This window comes from Myotis davidii, unplaced genomic scaffold, assembly GCF_000327345.1.
Source record: "Myotis davidii unplaced genomic scaffold, ASM32734v1 scaffold1031, whole genome shotgun sequence".
Lineage (NCBI taxonomy): Eukaryota > Metazoa > Chordata > Mammalia > Chiroptera > Vespertilionidae > Myotis > Myotis davidii.
Genome location: NW_006283442.1, coordinates 865,194 through 890,477, shown reverse-complemented (window position 1 = coordinate 890,477; position 25,284 = coordinate 865,194). Strand labels below are relative to the sequence as shown.

The 25,284-nt window shown below is 47.2% G+C and overlaps 1 protein-coding gene across 1 annotated transcript in view; it reads right to left on the bottom strand.

The window, feature by feature from the left end:
- Positions 1–25,284, bottom strand: part of CACNA1C (calcium voltage-gated channel subunit alpha1 C) — a 236,876-nt gene that overhangs the window by 126,078 nt on the left and 85,514 nt on the right. Inside the window, exons 8-9 of the mRNA XM_015564299.1 lie at positions 9,925–10,015; positions 2,787–2,813 (exon numbers count right to left, since the gene is read on the bottom strand). Of these exons, the coding sequence (XP_015419785.1) occupies positions 2,787–2,813; positions 9,925–10,015 (118 nt within the window). The remainder of the gene's footprint in view (positions 1–2,786; positions 2,814–9,924; positions 10,016–25,284) is intronic.

Sequence of the window (25,284 nt, the reverse complement as noted above, 5' to 3'; positions counted from 1 at the left end):
TAGTGGCTGCGGGGGTGACACGGTCAGGCCTGTCCACGGGTCTGGAACTGCTCTACTCGAACCCCTGAAGGAGAGGCTGTCACGGACAGGTGGTATCCCTAAGTCGTGCTGTTCCCCTGCACAGCCATTCATGAGAGTCACGTGGATTTGAGCTGGGGTGGGGGTGGGGTAATTACTACCCCGAGAAAGTATTTAAAGATAATTATACACCTCCCACTCTTCAAAATATAGCTTTGCTTGACAACTGGTTTCCTGGCAACGCTTCCTACTGTATAATAAATGCAATGGTTTATTAGAATGTGTGAATTTATTTGTGTTTACATATGCATGGAAGATATAGAAATTAAATGATAAAACAGGGAGGAGAAATGTGCCTGCTGTTTAGTTCCCTTCACACTAACTGGGAAAGTCATTTTCTCTAGAAATAGAACTTTCCCATGTAGACCTAGGAGAGAAGGATAGATATGACTGTGTCTAATCCACTTCTACTCTACTGCTTCCCCTAGGAAATTTCTGCTCACTCACCTCAGATTCTCCTCACCTCTTCCCAATATGGGCCCTGCGCTTGCCTTTCTACATGGACTGTCCCCCCACTGTCAGACCCTCCCCTTCTATGTCCTATCCATCCCAGCTTCTCCCTGGAGTACTTTTCTAGTCTTCGCAGGCTTAGAACTCATTGTCAGCATCATTGTTTAGTTATATATTTAAGAAGTACTCACTGAACTCCTGTGTGGGCCAGGTACTAGATATTCAACAGTTAGCATGACAGACATAGCCTCTGCATAAAACCCACATGGTGCACAGGCCACTCAGCAAGCAATTGCAGAGCATGATCAGTGCCAAGATGGGTCAGCAGAGCACATACACGGGCATCCTAGCCAGTCACAGAGGAGCCAGAAATGGTTCCCAGAGGAAATGCCTTCCCAGTTATCTGGCACTGCACGTATCTCCAATTAGGGGAAGGAACTGTCTTGCACTTTGTTGTAGACTCATAGTACATGCCGTCCATTTCACGAGCTCTTACAGGCTGGAGACAAGCTCCTTGGAGACAGGCTTTGGGCCTCGGGGCTCTTGAGACCCAGGGAAGAGGGAGGGTGTCAGGAGAGGGCCGTGCTCCTGAGAGTTTGCTTGGCACATAATTTTTGACAGTCATCTAGAATATTAAACAACGTCAAAATATTGGACACTTCAGGCTCTTTCTAGTGGCTACAGAATTGAGAACAAGCAACACAGAAAGTCATTAAATTTAATTATTTTATATCTAAGTAACTTAAAAATAGACTATTAGAGATGGGGGCAAATATGGGTGTCTTGTTGCTTATGGGACAGAAGAAGTAAAGGGAACATTGGAGGCACATTTCATTGAACATGGGGCAGATAGTCCTCCAAAATTCTAGAAACTCCATGGGACCCACTTCAGAACTCCATAAAGTGGAGATCTAGAAGCTCTAACAGGTTATCTTATTAATCCCTTCAAGTTGCATAAGACTTTCTGAATCATTTGTTCCATCACTGTTTAAATCCTCTTCTGACCAGGAAGCCCCAAATGTTGCAAAGTTCCTCATTGTAACTAATTCTAATATTATAAGTCATTAATTTGCAGAATTTTTCCTAAAAGCTCTGCTCTAATATTTCTTTTAAATAAACTGTAACTTTGTATATTCAGTTTTGCAAATAGAGTAGGCCAGTTTTTAAGCTCTACTTCCATTATTTGTCATTGCTAAACTGAGTAAATGATCAGGAATGCTTTGATTTTTTTAAAACTCAAATTTTAGAGATTTTTTTTGAGGAAAACAGGCTCTTCACTGTCTACAAGGTTACTTCTGAGTTGCAAAAGTTCTCTCTCCATTTTCCCCCTGTATTTCCTTGCTCTTCTCCTATATTCTTCCATTCAGTCTTGGCTGCCACAATCAGACACCAGAAAGTGCGGACACATTTTTCTTGCGTCTGTAGTGGAAACCTTAGTATACACATGTGCGAACAGCCTACCACTGGGCTGGCACTCAGCTATACTCTCTGGAAGTAATACCTCTGGAGCATGCAGAACCTACTGAAGGCAACAGGCATATACTGGTGTGTAGTATGGTAAGTGCTGTGATAGAGTTATAAGCAAAGCACTATGGGAATGAAGGGAGGTGGATAACTTCCCCTGGGGGGTTTGCAGACATTTTTGCAGTTTGTGACATTTAAGGCTCTTAACAAAAGTCTGAGTTCTCCAAATGAAGACATGGGGACACAGTGAATCAGGTAGAAGAGAGGCTCCAGGCAAAGGCCCTGAGGTACGAGAGGACAGGGAACATTCCAGTAAATGCAAGTTCTATGGGTTGGAACAAAGGGTATGTGCAGGGGAGTGAGGAAGGTGAGACTGGAAAGGCAGAGGGGGCTGAAGACCTTAGCCCCTGTGGAAAGTTCAGAGCCCAGCCGCGTGGTGATCCTGTGTGCTTCCCAAACCCTTCCGCTCATATCTCACTGTGGCCCATGGACATGAAGCATCAGAGCAGCAGCAAACAACCACGTGGCAGTGATTTTAACTGGACTTCATCTTATAAGGGAGGGGCACACTAGGCCTCACAGCCGCCTTGGGATGGTGCTGCCCAAAAAACTGATGGATAAAGATAATTCAACACGTATCAACCCCTGGATTATTTGCTTGCTATAACCCCCAAACCTCTTCTTTCTAGCCATACAAAAGAGGGCAGTTCCCCCTCACTCTTCCGCCCTCCTGGAAGGGCACTGGATGGAGCTGGTGGGCAGAGGGAAGGAAGAGCAGCATGTCCTGCACTTACCTGAACTTTGACTTGGAGATCCGGTGGCTGAAAGAGAAAAGGGGGACGTTAGCAGGTGACACATGTTCCCTTCCATTTCAAAGGTGTTCAGCCATGCCAGGGAAGTCGATGTCCCCTGCTGACTATTTGTGGGCAACTGATGGATGTGTGATGTGACTTAGAACAACTCTGAAGAGAGAACCTATTTGTCAGCATCTTCTGGTGTGCTTGTGTGTTTGAATGTGGAGACTGAAGCCTGTCCCACTGACAAGTCTACAAATCCAGTGTCTTCTGAGTGGAGCAGGAGAGCCCGTGCTCTCAGATAACCAGCATCTATGATGAGGTTCCGTGAGGTCAGGTTAGGCAGCGTGTTAGGAAGCTGCACCTTGAGAAGTGCCATAGAGGACAGGGAGGCACCTTGGGAAGAGCCATACAGGACAGGGAGGCGCCTTGGGAAGGGCTGTACAGGACAGGGAGGCACCTTGGGAAGGGCTGTAAAGGACAGGGAAGTCTCTCCAGCAGGTGGGGGATCTCACCAGCCAGAGACCGTGGCAGAAACACATTGGGGAGAGCCCACTGCCCTCTGAACAGGAGCCTGGCCAATGCTGGCTATGAAGTGAAGATGAGCACAAGAGCCAGCTGGGCACTGAAAGGCACTACAGTCCTGGTGAGGGCAGCAACCTGGGCCTGAAGGAAGCCATGGGTCCTGAGGAGAAAGCCAGCATTCTGGCAGCCAGGTGTAGCCCGGAAGCCCTGGGGGACTCTGGGCAGGAGCACCGGGCAGGTGTGCTGCTGGCTGATTCGAAGGGTCACTGTATGGGGCGGGTCCATTGAAAGGTGAACCTTCAAGGAGGCCCTGAGACCACCTAGTTCACATAGCAGAGTCCAGTGGAGCTGGACGGAGGCAGGATGGGAGAAAAGAGAGGAAGGAAGGGAGATAAATATATGGAGAGAGAGAGAGAGAGAGAACTTGAGACAGAAACTTGAAGGCAAGGGTCAGAAAGGCTTGGTGTCAGGGAGTAAACACTGGAGAGCTTGCAGATAGATGCACAGAGATGCGCAAAATCCAAGTTAGAGGTGGCAAAATGGATGGAGTGAACAGTAGAGACAAAGAGATGCTAAGAGAAAACAGGAGCAGGGACTTGCAAGGAGACTGCTGCAAGCCTGTGTCATCCAGCTCAGCACAAAGCAAGCTCTGTTGCATCGCAAGAAAACAACCCCTCTCATTGTTTTTTATTTAAAAAAAAATTAAACCAGAAGATGTGGCAGGTGGCAAAGCCATCGAGCATGAGATAATTATATCTCTGGGGCACTGAGAATCTGAGCCAAGTGCCTTTACTGCTCTGAACCGTTAGCTAATAACCTTTTCCCGCCTCCAAAGACTGCCTGCCAGAGCTGGAGGGTTTAATCACATGTTAACAAAGTGTGTGGGAGGGGGAGAGGGAGCCGGGCAGCATTTTATTTAGAGTCACAGTTTAATGGGGAAACAAATGTTTTCCAGGTGCTAATTGGGTGGCAGGGAGTCCAGGGTGCTCTGTTCTCCAGCAGGGCTGGGCTGAGCATGGCACCTTCTGGCAGTTCTCACTCTTGCAGAAGCCAACGCAGATGACCATGATCTCCGAGGCTTTGTCCATAGAGCTTGGCCAGCCCTCAGTATTCTTTCTGAAACCTCTCCATGACTCTCTCTGCAGTGCCCGTCAGTGCAGACCACAGCCCCTTCCCCACAAGGCTCCCTCTTGCAGTCCAAGGGAGTCAGAAGAAAATTGGGTTCTTAAATCCATCATATATGGAAACCGAAATCTGAATGTTCACATCTTCTAAAGAAGTGACTCTGGGAATTGGACACAGGGAAGGATTGGTGCTGGGTGACTTTGAAATGAGGGCCAGGCCTGAGTTTAGGCATGGTCATCAGCTATGGGTCCACAAATGGCATTCTGGCACATTCTGAGGAGGAGGAAAGGGAGCAGAACTTTCTTTTCCACTTAGTTGCATGTTCTGACGTATAACCCTGGACCACACTTTGAGACTGATTTTCATGTTGTTGCTGTTTCAAGGGATTGTGAGCTTAATTTCAGGCTTTCTGAATCTAGAACATTCATCCCCTTCTAAGCACCATATTACTTAAGTGTTTGTACTTGGGAAGGGGAGAGTGTTGTTCAAGAGGCATTTGTCTGAGACCCAGGAAACCCAGCACTTGGAGAGCTGAGGTTAGAAGTCTTGTAAGGCCCAAGTGCATTGATGCCTCCATTCTCCCTGACAGATGTGAGAGGACAGTGGGACCCGCTCCACAAAAACAGAGGGACCCCATCGCTCTGCAGCCTTTTACCTCCTGGGAGGTAACAACTGGCTTAGGGTTTGGAAAGCTGCTCGCACTGGTCCCCTGTGTGAGTAAGCCAGGTGGGGACTAGGTGGGTGCACCGTTCCATATCCTGGGCTGTTTCACGTGTGGCAAATGCTTCCTTCTACTGAACAGTAAGAGCCTCCAGTTTCTCCAAACCCCAATGAGGCGCACACAGCTTGTTCAGAAGGCTTGATGGCTTTTTCCATCATTCTATTCTATTCTATTCTATTCTATTCTATTCTATTCTATTCTATTCTATTCTATAAACCTAGGAAACTATGATTTTCTTTTATATTGAAGTTCAAAACTAGAGAAAACCCTAAAACTCTTTTTGTTTTGCTTCATTACTCAATTTGCATTTGTCATTATTTGACAAATATCTGAACTTCTTGGGAGCCATTTATATTTTCAGCTTCTCTCCCCTTCTTAGAGTAATGAGCACCATATGTTTACTCCCTGTTGTGTGAAGTAGCATTTGCCAGAATTGTCCCAATTTGCCTTTAACATAAATCAGAGGGCACTGGAGTCACCACCCAGGCTGACACACATCTGACTGCCTCCTCATCTCTATCGCTGCAACACCTCCCATGGCTGTTAGTACTGGAGCTACTAGGTACTGAAAGCAGTTGCTCCCCACCCCTGGCCAGAGTCTCCTTCTCTATTACCCATTTTGCTCCTTCACTGAACCCAATTTCCCTCACTGGATCTTCCCAACCACTCACTCTTCCAAGGCTCCCAGGCCAATGCACACGTCACCTCCAATTCTCAGCTTGGCCCCATGGTCATGTCAGGATTGCCCTCCACACCACACAGACTCCCCACTGCCTGGGCCTTCTGCTGGGTCTCCTTGGCAAACCCCATCCTGGTTCACACCACTGTCATGTTTTTAGTGCTGCCCTCAGGCCAAAGAGCCTACCAAAAACCATGTCACATAGTTCTGTAGGCCAATTGCACATTTACAATGTCAGTCTCCAGTCTCCACTGTGGATTTGGATTCGCACTGCTCAGCAAGCTGTTTGCGATGTCCTGGTGACTCACTAATTTGAATCTCCTGTCCTGCAGGTCCCTAGGACACCTAACCCCCCTCTGGGAGGAGCTGACAGATCATTTGCTATGACTCCTATCATATCTTCAGCAGAGCCTGTTTCTGATTCTATATTCTTTATAGAACTGTTGGCTTTGAGAGCTGGATCTATGGTCCACAAATATCAAGTTACAGGGTGTTTTATTCCAGAAATCTTATATGGAAGCCCAATGTGTGAAAGAGGTGAAAGTGGTCTCCTGTCCCAACCCTGTAGCGGTTCCCAGGATCCCTGGCCTCTGCTGAGAGCAGCTGAGGTACCACCAGGCCAGCCCTTCCTTCCCTAGAGGAGGAGACCGAGACTCAGAGCAGAAGTGCCGGCTGAGGTCCAGGGCGGATCAGTGCTGGACTGCAGGGCTCCTGACTAAAGGTCTCTTCTCCCATCTCCTGGCGAGCCTTAGAGGTAAAGGAGCTCCTTCTTCCTGTGTGAATCCAGTGTCTCAAACTGTCTTTGAAGTCCACTCCCTCTTCTTAAGTAGTTCCTTCGTAGGCACTCCCATTTAGATCCCAGAGCCTTTAGCCCCTCCATTTTCATGAACTTTTTTTGCTTTAAAGATCATCTCCTTACTATGATGAAACAAGCCCCCTCTTTCTAGGATCCTACTCTCCTCTCCTTTCCATGGCCCCACTGGTGGAGTCAGCTCCTTGTGCTGGCTCATTTCCACCCCCTTTCCACTCTGAGACTCAGCTCCCACTGCACAGAGCACAGAGTCCTCCACTCCTTTCCATCCTTTCCATCCCCACACGTGACTCTAGCCTGCACCTCCATCATCTCACCTGTGGGTAACTGCCAGGGAGGCCTCCGCACACGTGTGCTGCTTCCCCATTGGCCCCACCCCTAAACTTTCTTTTCTAAAGTGGTCTGTCAACAATGCAAAACTAACCAAATCAACCAGCTCCTCATCCCATGACTTCTCACAGTCTTGTGACAAAGACCAAGGCCATCAAGGCATCTCCCAGGCCCTGCCCCATCTCCAGCCTCGTCTCTGTCTTCACTCGGGCTGCACTGTCCAAGCTGGCCTTCTCTCAGTTCTCCCACTCCAGGGCCTTGACATGCACTGTTGCCTCTGACTGGAACATTCTTCCACACTCTTCAACTCAGTAATGTACTATTCTTCAACCCTTCAGTTCGGAGCTGAAATTTTATTTCTCCCCAGCAGCTGTTCCCAACCTGCCAGTCTAAGTCAAGTCTATCCCTGTCATTAAGCACATACTTCAGCTACTCTTCCTTCTTAACACTTACCCCAATTTTAACGACTTATTTACTTATGAATGTCAACTTCACACCAGATTATGAGCTCTAGCGAGAGGGTGTCAATTTGCTCTACTGACTGCTATGCGTCACCATCGCTAGCTCCACACCGGGCACACTACTGACTGAGTGTACAGATGGATGGCTGTGTCTTGAAATTCTTCCTTTAGTGGTTTCCAAGCGACTGCTGAGATCTGTACCCCCAACACCACTTCACCTGTTTCATTTACTTGTTCTTATTCTTCTGTGTGTCTGTCCCAAGGTTCTGCCTCCATTCTCCTAAGAACAACCCTGGCCTATGACCTCGGAATAGTTTTTATCCTGATAACCTCAAATGTGTGACTTCTCCCTGCCCGGAGCCAGAGCTGGACCTTGGACCTCCACATCCTGCTGCCTGCGTGGTCCCTCGGCTTGGCCTGCTTCACAGGGCACTTTAGCATCCTTATCATGTTCTGCCTCCAAACTTCGATGGCTCCTTCCTCTGCACACTTATCCTCCCTCCTTCCTTCTCCCCCCAAATATCACATTGCAGGTCCGTTCTCTCTGCCGCTGTCCCACAGGAACCATTTTCATCCCAGCCTCTCACTACATATAAATCCTTACCCAGACCTCATCTTCCTTCACAACTAGCCTCTCACTGCCTCCTCACTACCACCCACTCTCAGGCCCTGGCCTGTCCTCATGCTGCCTCTCCCACCAGGAAGTCTCCTCCCATCAACCATAATTTATTAAGTACATGTTATAACTCTGGCACTGTGACCAGATATTTTATATGCACAGCGTAGGCATATAAATGTGGACCATTTCTACAGAGCTCTTGAAGGCTGCAGAGCCTATCCTCAAGGCATTGACCGCTGCACCAGAGGGACTGCCAGCTCTCTCTGTGGGGGTCATCGTGTTCTTCCAACAGAGCTCAGCTCTCCAATGGCCTCCTGCTGCCAGTCCCCATCCCTCCTGGCCTGTGCCTGGGCCATGCCCAACATCTAGAGTTGCAGGGTCCTTAACCTTCTCTCCGCTCCCTTGGGGTCAAGACCTCAGAAAGGCCTAGCACTGAGGGACTCCGAAGGCTTGCTCTCTGCCTTGCTCTAGTGTGGCTGACTGAGAAATGCAATTGCTTGTTTTGTATGGTTCCAAAAGAAGAGAAGGAAAAAAAGGCTTGGATTGCCGCTTAAAACATAATTAGCACCATATTTAACAACATTTGGATGAGAGTGCTCCCCAGCAATGCTGAGAAACCTGAAGTGCAGAGACCGAGGTCACAGGGCTGGCTTGTGCCTGGGCCTCCAGTCCTTTTTCCTTTGGCTCAGGGGTCATTCTTGTGTTTAGACTCACTAACTTCTTAAAATGGATGGGGACACCATTGTGCCACTTCAGAGAGGAGGGTGATGGAGTGGTTTCATCTGAGGCAGGTCCTCCTCAGCGCCTTCTCTCGATGCCTTTCAGTGTCCGGCGGAGCTGACAGTTCCTACGCCTCCCAGGCAGGAGGAAGCATCCCCACTTCCCACAGTGGAGCCCCTTCTGCCCAGAGGAGTCCTTGTGCTCATGGTCACTATGACCCTGCAGCCTTTATCCTTTGAACTCCGCTTTCTAAGACACTGGTAATGAAGCCAGCAGTTTACTTATTTTTAGCAGGTAAACCATTTTTCCCTTCTTCTTTCTTCTTTCTCCCTTCTCCCTTCTTCCTTCTTCTCCTTTCTTCTTCTTCTTCTTCTTCTTCTTCTTTTTTTTTTTTTTTGAGGGGCACATTGCCCAGGGACTACGGTTTCCATTTTAAAGAGTGAACTAAGATGGGTGATTGTGATAATCCACCTGCGAGCTGTTCCGCTCACACCTGGCTCTGCTCCATCCCAGGCAAAAGTCTGCTCTGGAAGCCAGGGCCTGGGGCTTGACCAGGGGAGGGAAATCCTGGACATGCAGGCTGGGGCTCGTGTTAGCAGAGCCAGTGTAGTCCAGGCTGAGCACAGGTGAGTTTATGAACTACAGTTTGCTTCCCTTCACTAGATGGGTAACCTGGAGATGCCGACATGGACCATGCTTATCATCTCCCAGTGTATTTTCTTATGCTTTCCTTCCAGATCACTTTTATCAGAATGGAAAGAGAGGTGAGCGGCACCCAGGGGCCTAACACAGCCGTCTCCTGTGAAAGGGGTGAGAGGGGCTAGGAAGAGAGAGGCTTCAGAGCCACCCTCAATCCCTCACACTCTCTGTATTTCTCTGATGTGATGGAAAGGAGCTCAATATCCAACTGAGGAGCGGTCTCAATTTAAGACTCAATACCAGCCTAGGGCTCTACTCACCCCAGCCCTCTGCTCTGGCTCCCTGAGCAGGTTTTTGCTTCTTGCTGTGCTCTGACCTCTGCCCCCTCCCCCAGCCTCACCCCCTGCAGTAATGAGCTCCCCCCTCCCCATTCTGACTTAAGGACACAGCTTCCCTACCCGCCCTCAGTAAAGCCCAGCCCCTGTGCTCGCTGGAAGTGCCTACTCACGCCAGCCTGGCCCCACAGTTTTCTCCCTCGATGTCACCGCCAGCCACGTTCTCAGTGTTGACAGACTCCGTCTCACTTGTGGGCATGCTCACTGCAAGAGTCAAAGGGATGCAGGACAAGGCATGAGGGCGGGAGGAGAAGGGGAGAGAAGAGCATTAGTGTGCAGTACCCCAGTCTCAGGAGGAGCAGCCTGCAGCACCGCTGGTGAGGGTGGGGGTGCTGCTGGGAGCAGGCTGAGGCCCTGCACTGCCCTGGCCAGGTCCAGGGTTTCCATGAGGGAGTGACATGCCTGCTGCTTATCTAGGGTAGGTCATGTTGCTGAGGACACTCTAAGCAGTGGGAATGTGGAAGGGAACCAGGCGATCGGATCATTTACTCTATAGGAGACATAGTCAAAACACTCACCATTGGACCTTTCTCCACCCTCAACTCTATACCTTCAGAGAAGCTGTGCAAGATTGTCCATTTGTATTTACTACTTGCCATAAAAAGGGGATTTTTCCGGAAAACATTTTATTTCTCTTACCTTTTCCCACCCATTCTCAGGAGCTCCATTTCCAAACATAGGGTCCTGCTTATTTGTAGAAAAGGCATCTCCACCGCCTGCATGAACTACTAGATGGATTTAGCAGAAAGCCTCCTTTCTGTTGTGCCTATGGGGTCCTGAGTCTGTTACGTCTGGGACAGTACCTGCCGCCTAGAGCCTGCGCGGACGATGCACTGAGGTGCACACTGGCACTGCAGCCCTCAGGAAGGAGCAGTCGCCATGCCAAGTTTACTGTGGCCTGACGCTCAACTGCAGGCACGCAGTCTCCCTTCAGCAGCTGGGACATTCCCACCTCCACAGGCTGCCCTGGGATATAAACCACCTACTTCCACTGGCGCTGACCTGCTGGCCATCTCCAGTCTCTCCCTGAGGTAGAGAAGGATGAGCTTTGAAACCAGCAGGAGTTGGTTTCAAATGTGCTCCTTGGAGCACATTTGATGGCTTAGAAGAAGCCATTTCTTTTATTGTTATTTTTTATTCCAAGTAAGAGTTTAATTCAAGAGATTTATTTTCTACCTTCTATTACCCTTTTAATATGACATATCAGTGAGTTCCTTATTTGTGCCAACCTTTGTTCACAGCATGGGCCCTGGTTCAGCTCTCCTTGCAGGACATACTCCTCATGTGGGGAGAAAACCACTAGCCCTCAGCAGCCAGAGAATCTGCATTAGTGAGGGTGTGGCATCAGGTGATATGGCACCATGAGACAAGCCCCCATAGGGCCACCACAGCCCAGGAAAAGACTTCTACTGGTTATATGGATTTCCCCAGTTTCTTCTCTTGTGGATGAACACAAGATGGGCAAGTGGGAAGAGACTCATTTCAAGAACACCGAAGATACAAAGAGAAAGCCCATGACTTACCATGTGTTTGACTGTCACGTCTGAGCAACCTGTCCACTTTGGGGTCATTTTCAATAAAGTTGGGTAATAAGAAATCTAGATGCCATTTTATAGACACTTGGAGCTGGATGGGACTTTAGACACTATCTAGCTCTAACTTGTCCCCTTCACCTCACAGGGCAGGAAAACGAGGTCTAAGGAAGGGACAGATGCCCAAGGTCACACAGAGTTTGGGGTGGAATTTAGATTGAAGCACAAGCGTCAGGACCCTCTGTACCATGCTCATTAGATTGTCCCCATGTTGACCAACTCCCTTTCCTACACTCTAGGACCAGATGAGGTTCTTAAAGTCAAATCAGGCTACAGGGACATCATCAGAAAGAACATGGTGAATAGCCCAAGGACAGTGTTGAATTTTACAGCACTTACACTCTCCTTGCAGCCCAAGGTCTGGGGAGCTGGGGAGCAAGACCAGACCTTAGGGATGGTTTTAGCCCTGGGAACTGGGAAGGTAAGACTTTCAGAATTCCTTAGTCCATCCACATTAATGAAGAAGTAATATAATAGAAGAGCTTTCAGTCTTTTAATCCATCTCTCTCCAGCGATTTCTGGCTGAGGTCCCTTTAATTCTTCCAACATTGTTATTTAAAGAGCTGAGTTGTGTACAGAAAGCTCTCTGACTTTCCATGACATGCTGCTCCCAGAGTGCCCCTTAGGTGTGGAGTGGTGTGATGATGGTGGTGCTGGGCATGGAAAGACAACCAAATTAGGAGTAGGCAGGCCTGGGCATTAGGAGGAACCATATTATCTTCTAAATCAAGGCACTGCCTGTACCAGTACCAAGATTACATTTACAGTGATCTTAATCTTGGCTGGCACTACCCAAAGGAAAGATTCCATCAAGGACTAGCTGCTGACTATTATGTCTGCTGACTTTATACAAAGAGATGACAAAGCAGTGGCTGTGAGTGAGACAGATTACCACCCCCTTAAAAAAACACAAACATATATACAAATATATACACACACATATAAACACACACGACCACAGCATCACAAGCCATCAAGAAAAATACCCTCCCATCCAGTCCGGTATGTAGCAACACACATTAACACACAGAGCACAGGGAACGTTACCATGGGTTTCTGTGGAGTGACTAAACCAAGCAAACTTCCCTTTCTTCTGATCAAGCAAGCCTGCTGCAGCTCCTCCTTTCACAGACAAGATGGTCATTTTCAAGAACCAGGAACAAGACATCAATAGTGAGCATGCAGTCAGCCACGGGCAAAAGAAAGAAACAAAGAACTCAGCTTTCACAAAGAACATCCATTGCATCTCCAAAAATAAACTGAAAATTGTAAAAATCAATAAACCAAAACAAATAATAACACATAATAAAATAGAACTAAAACCCCAAATCACGTGAACTAATGACACAAAACAAATGACAGACATTGGGGAGAAGGAATTACTGCAGCAGAGGCTTCAGTCTACACTGGTGTGTCTGGTTAGTGGCTCTGAGGAGAGAGCTTCCAGGGAGGGGTCACCATGCATCCCTGCTGACTTCTGTGGGAGGTGCCCTTGAACAGGCTCCAGTGTAAATGCTAAAATCAAACCATAGCATTGGTGTCCTCCTTCACCCCCACCCAACAGCCACCTGACTGGACCCGCCCCCCACCTATATTAGGTTCAAGGGCTCCATTGCCACTTACAATCAGGACACTTGCAGGTAGAAAGCAACTGTGGATCTACTTGCCCCTTTGTCCAATTCAATCATTCAATGCCATTCAGTAAAGACCTACCAAGTGCCACAGGCCTGATCACATCCCAAAGATATATGTATCAGTTTTTAATGTGTTTAAACAGCAAAGAAGTTGCTCAATTACTTGTCAATGGGTGGTCTTTTGAGGAGGTTTGTATATAAGAAAGAATTATGTGAGCTTCTCTTGGGCCTGGACTGTAGTTGCAGAGAGGGTGCTGGTGAGAGTGTGAAGACAATGATTGTTGCGAGTGGAACAGGGGGAGTTCTGTATTCTGCAATGGACTCTGAGATCTAGATATCAAATGCATTAGCAAATTCCCAAGAAAGACAGTTTTCCCAACATCTTTGATAGAACTGGCATTAACTGTGCCATGGAGGGTGCTGAGATGAGTGAGGAATGAGGCATAGTCACCGATGACTAGTGAGTTGGGAAATCCCCAACCGCTCATGGACAGAAGCAGCATCCTGATGAGGAATGGATGGGTGGCCCCATCAGTTCCAGGAAAGAGCATGAAGGGAAAGTCAATCCAAACTTTAGATGCTTCTTTATCTCATCCCCTTGCCTGAAAAGTCAGATGATGTTCAGTGAACATCCTTGAATGCTGTTTGTTAGTGAGAATATTGAAGACTGGCTCATGATAGAAAAGAGTCAGGCTTATTTTTATCTAGGTGAAGGTCCATTTTCCAAACACATATTTAAAAGACAAAACTTGAAATAAGCAGAAACGTCACAACCTGTAGCATTTTGAAAAATCCTATTTGAAAAAAGCACAGAGAGTGAGGAACTAACATGAATGACTTTTCTTCTGGAAAAGAATATATGTCTCAGTTTAGAATAACAGTCACTCAAGTGAACATCTCAGAGGGGTCTTCTATTCAGAAGGGATAAACATGAGGCTGCCAGTCACCAAATCTCTGTTCACACAGTTGTCTGGGGGTACAGGAACCCTAGCCAATGATGAAAAGCCAGGAACATTGTGACCTGTTATATGGAAGCATCATCCCATCCAACTTTTGGCTTTGGCATCAATATTGCCCTATCTTGTCCAACTTCAGAAATAACTGTTGATAATTTTCAAAACAAGAGAAAAAGCTTGGTAAAATAATTGAATTTGACCAGGTTTGGTCCTTCACGCAGGCAAAGTTGGCAAGTGATTGGAAGAGCATCTAAATCATCCCCCTTGTCCATCCAGGGTGGATCTGTGATCAAGTGTCAACCTATGAACCAGGAGGTCACGGTTTGATTCCGGGTCAGGGCATATGCCGGGGTTGCAGGCTCTATCCCCAGTGGGGACTGTGCAGGAGGCAGCCAATTAATGATTCTCTCTCATCATTGATGTTTGTATTTTTCTCTCTCTCCTTCCTCTCTGAAATCAATAAAAATATATTTAAAAATTAATCATCTGCCTCCACTAGACCTGCTATTTTAGGTGAAGTTATATCTGAAGGTTTCTTGCTGAAATGAAAATACCTCACCTGGAAGGAACAGTACAATAACATATTAGTGCCTATGATAGTTCATCCCATAAGCCTATGAAGGAATAAGATGGGCAAGGAAGCAATTATATTCCTATTATTAAGGGATTAGACAGTAGGATCATAGCTGCTTCTTGGAGGGACTTGCTACCCTAGAGAGATGGACTTGGATTCCTTCTTAGAGTTCACAAACAGTTGAAAGTTGAGATTTACAGGGAACTGGGGGGAGGGGAGTTATGGGGGGGGGGGGAAAGAGGAACAAATGTAATAATCTGAACAATAAAGATTTAATTTAAAAAAATTAAAAAAAGAATCAACCTATGAAAGCCTCAATAAGTAAAACAGAAAAAAAAGAAAGTTGAGATTTATAAATACTGGACATGAATTCTGGGTATAAGATGGACAACTTGACTCCTCCTTTGAACTGGTGGGAAATCAAGGCAGAAAGATGGCGATGAACATAGCTAGGTGCCCAAGGACACCTCACCTTTAAAGGCAGCCCTCTGCATACCCTGAGAAGTGAAGCCTGAGCCTGCTCATCTGCAGACAATGTGATGATGATGCACCCTCTGTGGAATGAATTGTGCATGGATTTAGGAAGAAGAATGCCAAGGAAGACCACTAGAGAGAAAGCTGGTTTTCTGACTTTCTAAACTTCACTGTTATAGGTACTGTGGATCAAATCTGGGTCTCTGGGCTCTCCTGTCCCTTGGCTTCTGCTGAGAAGATTCCAAAAGAAAATGATATTTTCATGAAAGAGTAATTAACAGCTGCCATTGCAGGGGGTGGATACATAATTACATATTTGATAATATCACCAATGTCTACAATGAGTACAGACACCATTTTGCCAAAAACTGACTACATCTTGAATTAATTTCGTCTTTTCCCCAAACATCTACTCTTGTGGGTAACTCTTGCTTGAATGGTGCTTAGTAGGACAATTTCTGTGTTTTGAGGGAGGTGCACAGTTCTTGTCTCCCCTGATCTGCTTGGAGAACAGCTGTGTGGATACCAGCGGTATAATGAGCCACATCTGACAGGAGGTAATCTCCTAAAACTGGAAATCACATGACTCATACAGGGAGAGGAGCATAGGTCTAAACTGCTATGAAGATTGGTGTTTCCTGGTATATCTGGGTTTGCAAATCTTTTGAGGGTTTCTTCACTAAAATTTAGGAATCCTCCATTGAATACCAGACAGTGCTTAGAAAACACGGCTGCATAGATCAGCTGGCCAGCCTTTCTGCTGCTGTGATCCACAGAGAAAGAAAGGTTCAGAGCACAGGATCCTCCAGAAAACTAACAATTGTCTCCAGTCAGATCCTTCTGGGGTTTAAGACAAATCTCTAAGGAGTGGGTCTGCTCCAGGCTGTTGCTCCATGTTAACACTCATGCTTCCCATAAAAGAAAATTAGATCTCATTTAACCATCTTAATGCAAACATGATGCAACATGTGCCTAAAGATGGCCAAACTCATTTACATGAATAAAAAATGTCTTCTGAAGGGCCCAAGGTTTGAGAGTAGGAGCACCTTCAGTATTGATAAATGCAAGTCACTAAGTTACTTAGCAATCAATCCACAGAGGACACGGAAGCAAAATCTTCTTAGGTATTCTGTCCTTTACTCCTTTTTCCTCCTCCTCTCCTTCCCTTCCTCCTATCTTTCCCATCCTTGAGGCTGAAGGAGATAATGTAAAGAACCATCCACATGTAAAACATCTGGCCTTGCTTCTTGAGGCCTTCTGTCTCAGATCTTTTTATGCATCATAACTGGCTGTGTGATGATAGAGCAAAACTCCATTGAGGGAATGAGGAATGAATGTGGGGAGAGATGGAGGAATCCGCCTCCTTCCGAAATCTTTGGTCATGCTAAACAGCTTTGACTTTGTCATGGGGATGGGGCTTTGCAGTGCCCTGTTGTGACTGTCAGCAAGAATGGCTGACCGCTCTTGTGATTTGCCATCTTCATCCTGAAACTCAGCTGGTAGCTTCATTAGCCAAGGTCAGAGAGCTTACTGACTGCTGTCAATAATTTATTTCCTCTAGTTGGAAGAGGGTTAGAGCATCAGGGCCAGACACCCAGGCAGTAGATGAAGGCATTTTCCGCCCAACCTGTGCTCCTCCAGTGCTGTGGAGTGCCATGTGGAGCAAAGGGGCTGAATCCTGGCCGGCCAGCCTGCTGGGACCCACTGCCTAGGCTTCCCTGCACTCTTAGATGGGACGGAAGCACTTATTTTGCCCTTTACTGGAAGATACCAATTTTATTATCTTTTTTGGCAGATGAGTAGTATAATAAGCATTCATTTCCTCAAAGTACTAATCAGAGATATATCTAACAAGCAAAAGGATTCCTAATTTCCTACCTTATTGACTCTAATCTGGAATCTAAAACTCCCTGAAATTTGGCTCCATCCTATCTTTGATGGCTGAAGGTGCCCCTCAGAAATTCATGGCAATGTCCTAACTCCTGTACCTCGGAGCTGTATTTGGAGATAGAGTCTTTAAAGAGATAATTACCATTAAATTAAAATGAGGCCATGAGGTTGGGCTCTAATTTAATATGACTGGTATCCTAATCAGAAGAAAACATTTGGGCACAGCCACTTACAGAGGGAAGATGATGTGCAGACATAGGGACAAGAGGGCCATTTACAAGCAGTGAGGACACACCTAGGGCACACCCTCCCCTCTTGGCCTTCAGAATGAACCAGCCCTGCTGACACCTCTATCTTGAACTTTTGGCCTCCAGAATTGTTAGAGAATAAATTCCTGTAGTTCTGTTGCTAGGGCTGCCCTTGCAACAGAACTACTAAAGTACTATCTACCCATTCTTGTTTCCTGTTACTTCCAGGAGAAACTCTCCCTGGAGTCGGGATGAGTGAGGCTGGGTGCGCACTCCCCTGGTGCTTGCATGAGGGTTGGTGCAGATTACCCTGTTCATTGTCCCTGAATGGGCCATCTTTATTCCAACCTTTGGGCTTTATATATATATATAGAGGCTCAGTGCACAAAATTCGTGCATGGTTCCTCAGCCCAGCCTGCACCCTCTCCAATCTGGAGCCCCTCGGGGGATGTCTGATTGCTAGTTTAGGCCAGATCCCTGTGGCAGTCGGACATCCCTCTCACAATCCAGGACCACTGGCTCCTAACCTGCCTGCCTGCCTGATCGCCCCTAACCACTCTGCCTACCTGCCTGATGCCCCTAACTGCTCCCCTGCCTGCTTGATCGCCCCTAACTGCCTCTGACTGCTGGCCTGATCGCCCCTAACTGCTCCCCTGCCTGCCAGCCTGACCACCCCTAATTGCCCTCCCTTGCCAGCCTCGTTGCCTCTAACTGCCCTCCCCTGCTGGCCCAATCGCCCCTAACTGCCTTTGCCTCAGCCCCTGCCACCGTGGCTTTGTCCAGAAGGACATCTGGATAGATGTCTGAAAGATGTCTGGTCTAATTAGCATATTACCTTTTTATTAGTATAGTTATGTTGTCCTATATCATATCCCCTCCAGAAGTGCCTGCCTGCTTCCCCCACACTACAGCCCCTGGGCCAAACCCAGATTTCCACTTGTTCTGAAAACATAAAGTCTCGCAGAGTACAAGCATGCCCACCTGTGTAAGTGTGACCTGCAGCTGCTTTCACCCTCCAACCACGGAGTCAAATAGTTGCAGCAGCGGCTCTATGTGGCCTTAAAGCCTACAATACTCGCTAACAGATCCTTCAGACAAAGAGTGTGCTGGCTCCTAAGCTAATCAAAATGGGTCCATTCCTGGGGCCCCAGGTCCAGTGTGTGGGGCTTTCAGGACCACCAGCTGCCAAGTCCCCTCCTCTGAGCTCCAGGAATATGGCGACTCCTGGGAATTACAAATAAAAGCCTGAATTCAAGGTTCAATCCCACCTCTCCCAGCTGTGTAACTCTGGGAAGCTATCTAACCTCTCTGAGGTCAGGTTTCCTATCTGTAAAAAGAAGATAATGATACTGTTCCTTTTGAGAGGTTCTGGCAAGAATTAAACGAAACATCTATAAAATAACTTTGTACAATGATAAGTACTATGAGTATTTCCTAATATTACCATTAATTTTAATCTGTTTTTATTATAGTTTGCTGAGTAAGTATTAGACCTCTGTCCCTAACTAAATTTTAACTTCTTCAAGGCCTGAGACTTTATATCAGAATTTTCTGGATTTCCTTTCAGCTCTAGTGATACAGAATGTGAAGCTATAATAATAGCACTATATCTTCACAGAGTTTTAAGGGGAGTCTTAAAACTGGACCTCACGAGGGTGTCCTTTAGATGCACTCTCCAGCCCTCTCCCCCACATCCTGAATCCTGCAGGGAGCTTGTAAACTTCATCAGTGAACTCCCTTTTGGGTTGGCCTTTGGTAGCACCAATAGGATGGATATCATTGAGGCCTGAGGTGAGTGAGGCTGGGTTCTCCACCCCCGGTGCTTGCCTGCGGGTTGGTGCAGATTGGCTGCTTCTGTTGCCGAAGGCCACAAGTCTGCCATGTGACCCTTTTGTCATGACCACCTCTCAGACTTCTGAAAACTGCTCTCTCTTCTTGTTCCTTCAGGCCTGTGGTGATAATAGCTCCCTCCAGGTGCTGCCCTCAGGGTCTTGCCTCCCTTGCTGACTCCTTAAGCCCTGCCTGCATTTTCATTAGCCTTTCCTAAAATCACCAGTTTCCACAGCTACCTGTGTGGGCAAGGTAGACAGTATTAGCCCACTGACAGGTGAAGGCTAGTCCCTAACAGTTGAAGGTGACGTCACTGCTAATAGCTAGTAATAGTAGAGAGTGGCTGCTCTGGAGCCCAGGCTATCCTGGCTACATCAGGAAACCTCCAGAATAACTTGGCTTACAAATATGGCTTACATCCATATTTGCAGGTTGAATTACTGGTAAGAACTAGTGAGGTAGGGTATTAGCACAGGGACTGCTTTAGCCCCATGGCAGGACAGGTCAAACATTCTGGTTACAGTCCCAGGAGACTCTCTTCAAAGGAACTTTATCACATTTCATCAAACTTAATTTTCTCTTGCTGAAAAACCAACTTGGGCAGTTATTCCTACTACTTTCTCACAGTTTGTTAGATCGAGCCCCTGGCCACAGGGAGTCCCAAGCTGCTGGTGAAGCTCTTTGCATGTCTTCATCCAGCTCAGGGTCTCAGGAATTTCCCTGTACTGGAGACTAGTAAATGCCAGGAAGTCTGTTCCTTGGCCTTGCCAATAAATAGCTCCAAGTCACATGATGATTTGGGATCTCATTTTCCTCATCTCTTATATAAATAAATTGAACTAGGTGATGAATTATAGATCTCTTATAAGGGAAAGAAAGAGATCAGGAAAGGAGAAAAGCAAATGCAGGGGGGAAAAGGAAAGAGATGGTGAGAGAGAGAGCAAAACAGTTCCAGCCACGGCAGCCTGCCTGGGTGGAAGGTCACAAGAAAGGTGCCACCAGCCTCCACAGCCGGCTCAACAACTGCTGCAGCCCAGGCCCAGCGTGGCACCCTCACATAAGCAATTAAAGCCTGGCTGATTTTAAGCCATCAGAAAGTAAATATAAAACAGGATTAAATATTAAGAAGCCAAACAAAGTGGCCTCATTAAAAAGGCACAATATAAGCATGATGTGCCATCATCATAATTATTATTACTGCTATAAACTGGGAGGAGGCATGTGTGCCTGCCCTTGATCTGCAGCTATAATCCAGAGAAGAAGATGAGGGTGGCTGTGCTCTCAGCAGGACATAAACATCCAGTGCTGGCTCCCCGGCAGAAAACATCTCTCCACAACTGTGGTGCCACTGAGTCAGGCCACCTCAGTTATTACTGGGGTCGAGAGGAAGTGGGCAGTGACAGGAGGAGGCAGGGGAAGGAGGTTTGGCTGCATCAAATAAACAGCCCCTCATCACCCCAACCTCACCTTCATTAGGGGCGACAGGGCAGTGTGGACATTCTCAGGCCCTTGGGACTAGGTGCAAACAGGACATATGATCACACATGAGTGTTGATACCTCCAAGGGAAAACAGCTCACCGCAGTCATTGGGGATGTGACAGGGGCTTCTAGATGTAGATGACGGGGCCTCTATTTGTAGAATTCCTTTGGAAATCCAATTCTTTTAGGCACAAAACAACTTTTAGGTTGGAGAGAGGACATTATTCTGGTCTGCAAGGCCAGGGTTAGCAGTAGATGGTCACCCATGTGGTATGACATGAAAAGAACAGTAACGATTTGAGTCCCCAATCCCTCTCCAACTCAATCCAGTGATGTCTACTGGTAACTCCTTCATTTTAGGGTCTTGGCCCTCAGCGTGCAAATACAGTCATTTCTATTTTAATAGCAACAACAGCTCAGTGTTTCGATCACTTGCTCCATGCCAGCTACTCTTCCGTGCACTTAACACATATTAACTGATTGAAGCCACAACACAACCCTGTGAGGGGCATCTGTCCCCATTATATGTTCCCAATTTACAGATTAGAAAATGGAGGCTTAGAAGTCAGAGAAAGATAAATACCACATGATCTCACTCATTTGCGGATTATAGAGAACAACATAGACTGATGAAAAGGGACAGACCCAAAGACTGAGAAACAGCGATCAGGCTATCAATCCCCAGAAGGAAAGTAGGGGAGGGCAGGGGTAAGGGGAAGAGATCAACCAAAGGACTTGTATACATGTATATAAGCCAAACCAATGGACATGGACAACAGGGGGATGGGAGCACGAGTGTGCGGGGTGGCCGTGGGGAGGTTGGGGGTTAATGGGGGGGATGAGGACACATTTGTAATACACTAACTAATAATAATAAAAGAAAAAAAAAGAAAATGGAGGCTTAGAGAATTGAGTTACTTACTCAAAGTGAGCAACTAATGAGATCTGGCATTTGAACAGAGGTGGATGTTATGCCAAGTTAGCCCTCTCAGCTACTACACATACTGGGTAAATTCATAAAAACCTTTCCTGATCACAAGAGAGTCCTGCAGATATGCTTGTACCCGAAGGAGGAGAAGAGAGGCAGAAGGTGCAGCTGGAGGTCCGGAGGGAAGCTGCTCATTTTATAATCCTGCCCAGGGCCTAACTGCCAGGAAGGGGGAGGCAGGAAGCAGTGTGGTTAGGTGCAGGGGCTGGAGCCAGGTGGCCCAAATTTGAATCCGGGCTCTGCCATTTGGATATGTTACATCACTCCAAGGTTCCCCACTACAAAACAGATTTCCATTAAGCCTGCACTGCAGGGCTGGGAGGGATAGGCCAACTCTTCATTTTACAGGTAAGAATGTGAAGGTCTAGAGAGGTTCAGTGACTGGTCAAGGGTCACACAGCTGGCTAGTGGTAGAGGTCCAGTCCTCTTTCCACCATCAATGATCCCTCTTTCAGTTGTCACCAACTTACATCATGGAGAGGCTGAAAGCTCACCCTTGGTCATCAGGGCTGAGCATAGGTCCAGGGCTCCCTCCCTTGTCTGAAATTCAGAAGTTTCACAGTGGGTGAGTTGTTGACAACAGCTATATAGAGCTCACGGTCCACTATTTTTCTTTCTTTTTTTCTTTTTCTTTTTCTTTTCTTTTTCTTTTTTTTGGGGGGGGTGGGGTGGGGTGTCTCTGTCTTCTACTTCACTGCTTTCTGCTGCTCAAGATAATTTTGGCCCAGGTCACATTTCCAGCAAGGAGGTCCTACATGGCCTAGCACAGTCTCAAAGTACACACAGCAGGGAACTATCTGGAGCAAGGAGCAGTACTTTCTTCAGCAGCGTCTCAGCCTTGCCCTCCCTTCCGGCACCCAAGTCAATTGCTGTCTTAAATTTTTAGGCTGCTTCCATTAATGGCTTTTATGTGAAGTGAGTCACTTTAGCTTCCAGCCCCATGGTGCCTCTTCCGCTCCATAGTTTCATGAATGAGTCTATGGGCAGCTGTCAGAATACCAATCAGCGTGTCCCCTTCTGCAGCAAGTCCTTTCCTGTCATTAATCTCACAACTCTGCCTTTTGGATGCTTTGCATTTGTTATTTTCCTCCTTCTTCCCCTGGTTGCAAGACCAAGGATGCAGTGTGCCTGGTCTGTATCTTTCACTGGGCAGTCCTTTAGCTGGCAAAGACCCAGGGAGGTAGAGCTCCTCTCCTCAGCATCGGCCAAACCTTGTTAGGACAGACAATCACAGCTCAGGACCATGGTCAGAGAGGGGCAGCAGCCAGAGGCAGCATTTTGGGATGGTGAAGGGCTGTACACCATGGTCTAGGAAGAAGCTGGAGAGGTTTAATTTAGATATGGTAGGCTGGGCGACCTCAGCACCATCTATCTTTCCACGAGGAAGGAAAGAGTAGTTCCACAAGGAACAGGCATTGAAGAAGGTGAATTTTGCCCTAATATAAGAAACATTTCCAAATGGCCTAGCTTCCTTGAGAGACTAGGAGTTGCTCATTATTGAAAGGTTCCTAGCATTTGTTGGGGGTTTGAGAGGAGATGTCTAAGATTTTATTTTTTACCTTAGAAAACAAAGAAACTGAACATTATAAGCAAGGAGCTCTGCATGAGGAAACCCCAGATTGCTGATTGCTTGTGAGGGGCAGGGACTTGGCCCAGAGAGAAGCAGATCTTGAAGCTCTTACTGAATTCTCTCAGGGGATGGATGAGTCTCCCCTTAGCACTGTTTCTTCATATCACATCACTGTCACCGCACAGAATGCTCAGGCTTTCCCCCAAGGCCCTTCGAAATTCGGTTTCACTCTACCCATCCAACCTTTCCCCATTTCGACCCAGCGTTCACCCTCTGGTCAGGCACTCAGCTCTACTCATGGCCTCCAGAACATGCCACACTATGTCAGCGTTGGTTTGATCGCATTTTGTGGAGGGCCTGACACGTGCATGGTGCTTGCCAGGGACTGTGCACCTCCTTCTGGTCTTTGCTTGGCTGGGAACTCCCCTGGGCTCCTCCGCAAGCCCACTGTTTTCATGAAGCCTCTTAAACCACAGAGCCATCTTCTTCCAGAAACAGGCACCATTTGTGCCATGTAGTGTAGAACTCTGCTGTGCACAGGGTTCTTTGCTCATTAGAAAACGGTACAGCACTGTGTGGTTTAGAGCATGCTCAATAAGTTACTTCAGTTAATCTTCACAAACGCTTGGGGAGACAGCCAGGAAGGTGTCTTCATTCACAAGTCGTAGAGGGGAAACTGAGGTCAAGGGAGCAGAGCCAGGACAAGGACACAGGTCCCACACTCCTCTATTCCCTGTTGCTTCCCCAGCCACATGTGCCTTTGACTGTCGCTCAGGAATGGGTGGGAGAGTCAAGGCTCTCCTGGTCTCATCTCACCGACCCCTGCCCTTCTCTGCTCCACTCTCTGGCATCAAGCTGACCTCCTTGGGCAACCACATGGGAAATGCTGACTTGTAACTTCTGTTGGAGGCACAGGAGGAGTACCACAAATATTGGTGGGTACTCAGGCACACACACCTCATTCAGCTTTCTTCTACCCCTTCACCCTCAGAGTAGGGTAGGACTGCGCATGTCTAGGATGGGGCCAGGGTTAGTATTGTTTCATTCATTCACTCTTTCACCAGACCAGGCACTGGAATGCACATAGTCAGCCACCTCAAGACTCCTTCCTCCCTCCTGTGCTGTTTAGTGGAAGGGCCAACATGTGACCACGGTGGGCAGTGGCTGCTCATCCCCACAGCAGCTGGGGTGACTCTGAACCAGGCACAGAGAAGGAGAAACCAACTCCAAATGAAATGTGCCAGAACAGGCGGATTTTAATGTAGGACAATATCACTTTTACTAGTAAAGTAATGAATTAAAACTTCCCGCAAATGCTCTTTTTTTGGCATGAAATTGGACATTTTTAAGTGTAAAAATATCTATGATGTTAAGACCTTCAGAAAATTTGACATATGAAGTTTTGAAGCTTGTTGTCAATACAACAAAATAGCATACGTATCAAATTGCATATATATCAACATATGTGTAATTCCATCTATTGAAAAAAAATTTGCATTATCAACCGGTACAACTAGTATTTCTCTACTGAGCAGCTCTCCCTCCAGATTCTTCCTCTCCAGCCTGACTCTGAATCAAAGGTATTAGTCACCCTCCACCCTCCCCTCCCTCTTTTCCTTAATCTTATAACTCTTCCATAATGTCTCAGGAGGGTTGGGCTTGTTGGAGAGGCTGATGGTTCTATCTTTAGAAGAGAAAAGTTTATTTTTGAAATATAGAGAATAGAGACTACAGTCTTCAACAAGCAAAAGGCCTGGAGGCACTGGCAGGAAGTGGGAATGCTAATGTTCTAGAAGTGACTGGGATGGGAGGCCGACCTTGGGTTCACCTGGGTGTAGGCTGCCTCTATGTGACTGCTCCCCCTGATTCCTCGAGAGTCTATGAGGATTCTTGACCCAGGAAATCCAGAAGGAAGGAAAGGAACAGAGACCGTGGTGAGGTAGAGTGCTGGGGTCCAACCCCAGCAGGTCCAGGGGTCCCCAAAGGTGTGGACGGAGTCGGCAAAGAAGGAATGACACGGAGACAGCGTTCAGTTGATCAGCAGCCTAGCCAGGATCTCTAGCCAGGATCTCCAGCGAAGTTCTGGTTTGGATCTCCAGCCAGGTTCTGTGTCCATGTTCTCTTGCTAGGTTCTCCAACCAGGTTCTCTAGGTTCTCCAGCCAGATTCTGTAGCCATGTTCCCTCACTAGGTTCTTCAGCCAGGTTCTGTCCAGGATCTTTTGCCATGTTCAGTCTC